The 9,060-nt window shown below is 46.6% G+C and overlaps 1 protein-coding gene and 1 pseudogene across 6 annotated transcripts in view; both read right to left on the reverse strand.

The window, feature by feature from the left end:
• SMURF2 (SMAD specific E3 ubiquitin protein ligase 2) overlaps window positions 1–665 on the reverse strand; it is a 117,765-nt gene extending 117,100 nt beyond the window's left edge. For 3 of the 5 annotated variants that reach the window (XM_031657697.1, XM_031657698.1, XM_031657699.1), the window contains exon 1: window positions 196–295. In XM_031657697.1, the coding sequence (XP_031513557.1) occupies window positions 196–247 (52 nt within the window). In that variant the 5' untranslated portion in view covers window positions 248–295. Of the gene's footprint in view, window positions 1–195 lie in introns of all 5 variants that reach the window. The other 2 variants (XM_031657695.1, XM_031657696.1) reach the window with 2 other exon arrangements.
• Window positions 666–7,734: 7,069 nt separating this feature from the next.
• On the reverse strand, window positions 7,735–8,339 carry LOC108582689 (annotated as a pseudogene). The gene has a single exon (XR_001896460.3). The product of XR_001896460.3 is annotated as a mitochondrial import receptor subunit TOM6 homolog pseudogene (transcript).
• Between the last annotated feature and the right edge of the window lie 721 nt (window positions 8,340–9,060).

The following is a 9,060-nucleotide window of genomic DNA, read 5'->3' on the forward strand; positions in this document are numbered from 1 at the left end:
CATCCTCGGCTTTTTAAAGAATGTCCAAGCCGGAGCAAGTGGTTTTCCAATTACTCTCCCTGAACTAGGCCTTCCCACTCCTCCGACCCCCAACTCACCATTGATCGCGACCCTGGCCCTTCCTAAGGCCACAGGCACCCCCCGCCAGCTCGCCCACCCCGCGGCTGCCCAGCCCGGCCCGCCGCCCCTCCTCACCTGTCAGGCGCAGCTTGACGGGCCCGTTCCTCCGGCCTCCGGGGTTAGACATGTCCCCGGCGGCGGGGGCGGCGGGCGGGACGGGGACGGGGGCGACGGCGAGGCGCGGCGGAGTCACCACAGCGGCCGGGGCTGGGGCCCGAGCAGCCGGCGCCGCGGCCGCCACGGCCGGAGGGTCCCGGATGTGCCAAGCGTCGTCGCCATGAGCCGCGGAGGGAGCGGGACGCCGAGCTCCCCCCTCCTCCCACTTCTCCTTCCTCGGCCCGGGCCGCACAACAAAGCGGCAGCCGCGGCCGCCCGCGCCGCCTCCGCCCGCACCCCCGCCGCCTCCTCGCGGGCGCAGCGGCCTTTCCTTCCTCTCGTCTCGGCGAGGCCCAGTAGCCGACGGGGCTGGTCGGCTGAGGCGGGCGGTGCTCGGCGACGCCGGAGCAGGACTCTGGGCTCGGCCGCTTCCTCCTCCACCCGCCCTCTTGTCTGAGGGACCCGGGACCTCGGGCCGCCGCCGCCACTCGTCTGCTCCGGGGGGCGGGGAGGAGACGGGAGGCGGGGCCGGCAGGCGGGGCGGGGCCAGCGGGGCGGGGGGCGGGGCCAGGGCGGGGTCGGCGGGCGCGCGCAGGGTGCCCCGGGCGGGCACCGGCTGTCAGAAAGGGTGCGAGTTGCCACGGAGGGTCCCACGAGGAACACGGGGAGGGAGCAGGCAGGGAGCAAAGTGGCGGCGGGCGCGGCAGCTCTGTGACACCTGGAGGAATTTAGTGTCCGGTCCACTTAAGGGAGAGCTTTTGTCCCAACAGGGCCGACTGCATTTATTAGACGCCCACTGCGTGCAGGGCGCTCCTAGAGACTGGGGCGAGGAAGGTTAGAACCGAGTCCGCTGCCTCCCGGGAACTTAGCGTCTTTCGGACGAGGGAAGAGACCGCATTCCCACGCCGATGGTTTCAGCAAAACCCCAGGAGTGCTCCGCTCCTAGTCTTGTAGTTGACACCTCCATCCGGAACTCACCTGGTGGAGGAGATAGGGTTACCTGCCGACTCCCGCTCTTTTCAGGTGCAGCCAAGGATAGGGAGATGATACGTCTTAAAGGATTAACAAGGTAAACCTTGGAGAGTAATGTGTGAAGAGTTGTTAATACACTACTGTATTTCGTTATCTCAGGAGGAGAAATAAATTTTTTTTTAAAAATGTGTGCCTTATCCTTTGACCTTGTAACTGTACTGCTAGAAATATTTTTTCTTTTTTTGGACAGGGTCTCCCTCTGTCATCCAGGCTGGACTACAGTGATGCGATCACGGCTCCCCGCAGTCTCAACTTCCCGGGTTCAGGTGATCCTCCCACCTGAGCCTCTGGACTAGCTGGGACCAAAAGTGTGCACCGCTACGCCCCACTAATTTTTGTATTTTTAGTAGAGACATGTTTAGTAGAGACATTTAGGTTTTCCCATGTTGCCCAGGCTGGTCACGAACTCCTGACGTCAAGCGATCCGCCCGCCTCGGCCTCCCAAAGTGCTGGGATTACAGACCTGAGCCACCTCACTGGCCCTATTCTTGACAAATAATCGTACAGAAGATGTTCTTTGTTATATTCCATTAATACCAAAAGGGGAATGAGGGAACAGCATAATGGTCCAGCAACCGCATGATTTTTTATGCAGCCATATAACTATTTTTATGAAGATCATATACTATGGAAGAATGTATATGTAATGCAAAGTTTAAAAGCAGAATAGAAGTTGTATGCATATACATGTGAAAGTATCTAGCACAATGTAAACTACTGACAACAGCGTGGGGGATTTTTTATGTGATTCCTTAGTTTTGCTTTAGGCTATTATAACATTAATGCAATTTTAAATGTTTTGGATTAATATATTTTAATCCTTATTCCATGCCGGTTATTTCTTTTTGTTTTTTTTTTTTTTTTTTTTTTGAGACGGAGTCTTGCTCTGTCGCCCAGGCTGGAGTGCTGTGGCCGGATCTCAGCTCACTGCAAGCTCCGCCTCCCGGGTTCCCGCCATTCTCCTGCCTCAGCCTCCCGAGTAGCTGGGACTACAGGCGCCCGCCACCTCGCCCGGCTAGTTTTTTTTTGTATTTTTTAGTAGAGACGGGGTTTCACCGTGTTAGCCAGGATGGTCTCGATCTCCTGACCTCGTGATCCGCCCGTCTCGGCCTCCCAAAGTGCTGGGATTACAGGCTTGAGCCACCGCGCCCGGCCCGGTTATTTCTTTTAATGCATCAGTGAAGTCACTTCTCCAGATAGTTACCTCTAAGAGCATTTCATCAGTTTGGATACAGATATACAATTAAAAGTAATCCAAAAAAGTATATGAAGTTCTAGATATCACACTAAAAATACCACAGATAGACGGGTCACAGTGGCTCACGCCTGTAATTCCAACACTTTGGGAGGCCCAGGAGGGCGGATCATTTGAGGTCAGGAGTTCGAGACCAGCCTGGCCAACATGGTGAAACCCTGTCTGTACTAAAAAATATATATATATAAAATTAGCCAGGCGTGGTGGTGCATGCCTGTGGTCTCAGCAATTAGGAAGTCTGAGGCACAAGAATCGCTTGAACATGGGAGGTTGCAGTGAGCCGAGATCACACCACTGCACTTCAGCCTGGGTGACAGAGCGAGACTCCATATCAAAAATAAATACATAAATAAATAAAAATAAAAATACCAGAGATAGTGCCAGCAAATCATTCAACAAATATTAAGTGGTCATTTTGTGCAAAGCAATGAACAAGGTCCTTTAGAAATGCTTCCTTGTACTACAAACATATAGAAATCAACGTGAACAATAGCTGCTACCACAATTTAAGAGGCCAGTGACAAAAAACTTAGCAAACTGATGTACACATTCACATTTGCCTTATTTTTATGGCACACGCTTTGTTCCCAACCACCCAACGAACATAATTTGTAGCCTTGTATTAGGTAATAGAAGTTAGGATTTCAGAATGTGATGGGAGACCTGGGGAAGACTGCTTGTTTTGAAGTTGAAAGCAGTACATTCAAATATGTGACAGCATAGAAAAATGTGTATAGGGTTAATGTGCAGAGGTTTGTATTTAAGCTTTCCTGTATGGTTAAATCCTGTTGTTTACAACAAATATTCAGATAACAATAACACTGTAAAATCATTCAAGGCCTGGGCATGGTGACTCATGCCTGTAATCCTAGCACTTTGGGAGGCCAAGGCAGAGGAGTCACTTGAGCCCAGGAGTTTGAAACCAGCCAGGGCAATATGGCAACACCCCACATCTACAAAAATTAGCCAGGAGTGGTGGCATGCACCTATAGGCCCAGCTACTTGGAAGGCTGAGATAGGAGGATCACCTGAGTCCACGGAGGTCAAGGTTGCAGTGAGCTGTGATCACGCCACTGTTTTCCAGTGCCACTGCATTCCACCCTGGGCAGCAGACTGAGACTATCACAAAAATACAAAGAAAATCAATATACTGATAATGATTTTTTTAAGCAGGTACATGGATGTTCATTTTATTGTTTTCCTTGCCATGTTAAACATTGACATTGACTGTAAACATTTATTTTTTTAAAAGTAAACGTTTAAAATGAAGTAAAATAACTGAAAAAATAAAACGGAATAGGGGCTGAGCATGCTGGCTAACGCCTATAATCCCCACACTTTGGGACACCAAGGTGGGAGGATCACTGGAGCTCAGGAGGTCGAGACTGCAATGAGCCATGATTATGCCATTGCACTCCAGCCTGGGCAACAGAGTAAGACCCTACCTCAAAAAAACAAACACACACAAAAACAGAATACTCCTAATAGGAAAGTCATTTTGAAGGCCTCTCTTAAGTGAGTGGCCTTATCTAGTCCAGGCTCAGATTTCAGAGATGACTGGGTTAGAAAGCTTTAAAAAAAAGAAAAAAAAAGTTTATGTGTTTCTGTTCCCTTGGGGATATGTTTATGTCCCCAAAGGGGTATATATGTAAGTTATAATGACAACATGTAGGGAATCACCAAATTAATAGATGGAACTTGGGAAAGATAAGGCAGAACATTAAGGGATGGGAATCTTATGTAAAATCAGTTATATACATTCAGGTATAAAAGTATTTGAGGAAAATAGCACTGGACATGAAAACAGGACTTTTTTTTTTAGACGGAGTCTCACTCTGTTGCCCAGGCTGGAGTGCAGTGGTGCAATCTTGGCTCACTGCAACCTCCGCCCCCTGGGTTCAAGTGATTCCTGCCTCAGCCTTCTGAGTAGCTGAGATTACAGGCAGCCACCACCATACCTGGCTAATTTTTGTATTATTATTATTTTTTTTTTTTAGTAGAGATGGGGGTTTCACCATGTTGGTCAGGCTGGTCTCGAACTCCTGAGCTTGTGATCCACCCGCCTCAGCCTCCCAAAGTGGTGGGATTACAGGCATGAGCCACCATGCCCAGCAGTACCATTCTTTACACATCAAAGTATTACTATGAGATTCATTCAACCACCATTTTATGTTATGTTATGTTATGTTATGTTATGTTATGTTATGTTATGTTATTTTTTTGAGTTGGAGTCTCACTCTGTCACCCAGGCTGGAGTGCAGTGGTGCGATCTTGTCTCACTGCAACCTCTTCCTTCCAAGTTCACGTGATTCTCCTGCCTCAGCCTCTCGAGTAGCTGGGAGTATAGGCACCCACCACTACCCCCAGCTAATGTTTGTATTTTTAGTAGAGGCGAGGTTTCACCACGTTAGCCAGGCTGGTCTCAAACTCTTGACCTCACGTGATCCGCCCGCTTAGGCCTCCCAAAGTGCTAGGATAACAGACGTGAGCCACCATGCCCGGCCCTATTCTTGAAAAATAAATAATAGTACAGAAGATGTTCTTTGCTAAATTCCATTAATAACAAAAAAGAAATGAGGGAACAGCATAATGATCCATAAACTGCATGGTTTTTTGGGTTTGTTGTTGTTGTTTGTTTTTTGAAATGGCGTCTCCCTCTGTTGCCAGGCTGGAGTGCAGTGGCGTGTTCTCGGCTCACTGCAACCTCCGCCTCCCAGGTTCAAGTGATTCTCCTGCCTCAGCCTCTAAGCAGCTGGGACTACAGGCGCGTGCCACAAAGCCCAGCTAATTTTTTATATTTTTAGTAGAGGCAGGGTTTCACCATGTTGGCCAAGATGGTCTCAGTCTCTTGACCTCATGACCCGCCCGCCTCGGCCTCCCAAAGTGCTGGGATTACAGGCATGAGCCCCTGCACCCGGCCAACTGCATAGTTTTTTATGCAGCCATTTAACCAACAATTTTTATGAGGATCATATAATATGAAAGAATTTATATGTAATGCAAAGTTTAAAAACAGAAGAAAAATTGTGTGCATATTCATGCAAAAGTATGTAGCACAATGTAAACTACTAAGGAAAATAGTGTGAGAATTTTTTTATGTGATTTATTAGTTTTGCTTTAGTTTGTTAAAACATTAATGCAATTTTACATGTTTTGGATTAATATACTTTAATCCTTATTTCGTGCCAGTCACTGCTTTTACATCAGTGAAGTCGCTTCTCAGGATAGTTACCTCCAAGAGCATTTCATCAGTCTGGATACAACCTTACAATTAAAGTGATCCAAAAAATATATGAAGTTCTTGACACCATACTAAAAATACCAGATAGGCCAGGCACGGTGGCTCCTACCTGTAATTCCAGCACTTTTGGGAGGCTGAGGCGGGTGGATCATTTGAGGTCAGAGTTCGAGACCAGCCTGACCAACATGGTGAAACCATGTCTGTACTAAAAAATATATAAAAAAGTTAGCCAGGCGTGGTGGCGCATGCCTGTATCCCCAGCTACTCAGGAGGCTGAGGCAGGAGAATCTCTTGAACCCAGGAGGTAGAGGTTGAATGAGCCAAGATGGCGCCACTGCACTCCAGCCTGGGTGACAGAGTGAGACTCCATATCAAAAATAAATACATAAATAAATAAAAATTAAAACACCAGAGATAGTGCCAGCAATTCATTCAACAAATATTAAGTGGCTATTTTGTGCAAAGCAATGAACAAGGTCCTTTAGAAATGCTTCCTTGTACTAGAAATATATACGATATGAACAATATCAATATCAGTGTAATATATCAATGTGAACAATAGCTGCTACCACAATTTAAGAGGCCAGACAGTGGCAAAAAACTTAGCAAACTGATGTACACATTCACATTTACCTTATTTTTATGGGACACTCTTTGTTCTCAACCACCCAACGAACATAATTTGTAGCCTTTTATTAGGTAATAGAAGTTAGGATTTCAGAACATGATGGGAGACCTGGGGGAGACTGCTTCTTTTTTTTTTTTTTTTCAGACGGAGTCTTGCTCTGTTTCCCAGACTGGAGTGCAGTGGTGAAATCTCAGCTGACTATAACCTCCACCTTCCGGGTTCAAGCAATTCCCTGCCTTAGCCTCCCAAGTAGCTGGGATTACAGGCATCTACCACCATGCCCAACTAATTTTTGTATTTTTAGTAGAGACAGGGTTTCACCATCTTGGCCAGGCTGGTCTTGAACTCCTGACCTCATGATCCACCTGCCTCGTTCTCCCAAAGTGCTAGGATTACAGGCGTGAGCCAGCGCACCCAGACAGAGATTGCTTGTTTGGAAGTTTAAAGCAGTGCATTAAAAAATGTCAGTGACAGCATAGAAAAATGTATATAGGGTTAACATGCAGATGTTTGTATTTAGGCTTTCCTGTGAGTTTAAATCCTGTTGTTTAAAACAAATATTCAGATAAGAATAACACTGTAAAACCATTCAAGGCCTGGGCATGGTGACTCATCCTAGCACTTTGGGAGGCTGAGGCAGAGGAATCACTTGAGCCCAGGAGTTTGAAACCTGCCTGGGCAACATGGCAAAACCCCTATCTACAAAAAATTAGCCAGGAGTGGTGGCATGCACCTATAGGCCCAGCTACTCAGAAAGCTGAGATAGGAGGATCACCTGAGCCCACGGAGGTCAAGGTTTCAGTGAGCCGTGATCACGCCACTGCATTCCAATGCCACTGCAGTCCAGGGCAGCAGACTGAGACTGTCTCGAAAACCAAAAAAAAAAAAAAAAAAAAAAAAGAAAGAAGGCCAGGTGCAGTGGCTCACACCTGTAATCCCAGCACTTTATAGTTTTAACTATAATTTTTTGGCAGTTTTTTTAAATCAAATTGAGGAAATTCTCTCCATATGCCTATTTTATCTGAATTTTATTATGAATTGGTGTTGAATTTTGTCAAATGCTGTTTTTCTGCAATTAATTGACATGATTCTTTTTTTTTCTTTTTAGCCTCTTAGTATGGTAGACTACATTGATTAATTTTCAAATATCAATCAGCTATGCATCCTTGGAATAAACCCCACTTTGTCATTTGTGTAATTCTTATATATTGATTAATTATATTTGCTAATATTTTGTTAAGGATTTTGCATCTTTATGATGTGTATTGGTTGGCAGTTTTCTTCTGTTTTGTGTGTGTTTTCTTTGGTTTTGGTGTCATAGTAAATACTACTTAAAATAATTGAGCAATGTTCTTTTTTTTTTTTTTTTTTTGCCTTTGTGTGCGGTATTTATTTCAAATGTTTGTTAAAACAGCACTGTTATTTCTCAGGACAAGAGCAAAGATCACCCCCATCACCCCCTGCAGAAGTTTGGGAACTATGTACAGAACTTTATAGAACAGAGGCAACACTTTAGCTTAAGCCTGTCTCCTGACCAGAGAATGGAACTCTGCGTGGACTCAAGGACCAAAAGGAAACTAGGCAGGGAGAGGGAAGAAAAGTGCCCATCTGAATCAAACTTCAGCTGCCATCAGGGCACATCTTGTGGTGGTCACAGATTGTAGGCTGTTTTTTGGAAGATTCGGGTTCAGCACTGGATTCCATTTGTCTACTTGGCTACACCCCTGGCTGAGGTGCCATGAGGTCAATGTCACTCAAGTTCCTGGCCAGCCAAACTCCTGCAGCAAAGAGTCCCAAACTTAGTATCAAGTTCCTCCGGAAGTCATTCCTATCAGTGGCAAAGCGGTAGATGCCCCGAAGCCAATCTCCCACGTTGTCCAGTATTTCCAGAGTTTCATTAGCCCAGCCAGCAGCACTCACCGGGACCCCGCTGGAAGCCATAGCAGGCAGCTTCGCATGGGCCTGGGTGGAGGAACCCGAGCAATGTTCTCTTCTATTTTCTGAAAGAGTTTAGGTAGAATTGGTGTCAACAATAATAATTATTATTATTTTTTTAGATGGAGTCTCACTCTGTCGCCCAGGCTAGAGTGCAGTGGCATGATCTCAGCTCACTGAAACCTCTGCCTCCCAGGTTCAAGCCATTCTCCTGCCTCAGCCTCCCCTGCCTCAGCCTCCCAAGTAGCTGGGATTATAGGCGCGTGCCAGCATGCTCAGCTAATTTTTGTATTTTTAGTAGAGACGGGGTTTAACCATGTTGGCCAGGATGGTCTCGATCTGACCTTGTGATCCACCCGCCTTTGCCTCCCAAAGTTCTGGAATTACAGGCGTGAGCCACCATGCCCAGCAGTTTTAATTATTTTTATTTATTTATTTTTTTTGAGACAGAGTCTTACTCTGTCTCCAGGCTGGAGTACAGTGGCGCGATCTCAGGTCACTGCAACCTCCACCTCCCAGGTTCAAGCGATTCCCCTGCCTCAGCCTACCAAGTAGCTGGGATTACAGGCAAGTGTCACCACGCCCAGCTAATTTTTTGTATTTTAGTAGAGATGGGGTTTCACCATGTTAGCCGAGATAGTCTCGATCCCCTGACCTCATGATCCGCCCGCCTCGGACTCCCAAAGTGCTGGGATTACAGGCATAAGCCACTGTGCTCGGCTGGTGTTAATTATTTTGTAACTGGTAGAATTC

This window comes from Papio anubis, chromosome 17, assembly GCF_008728515.1.
Source record: "Papio anubis isolate 15944 chromosome 17, Panubis1.0, whole genome shotgun sequence".
Taxonomy (NCBI): domain Eukaryota; kingdom Metazoa; phylum Chordata; class Mammalia; order Primates; family Cercopithecidae; genus Papio; species Papio anubis.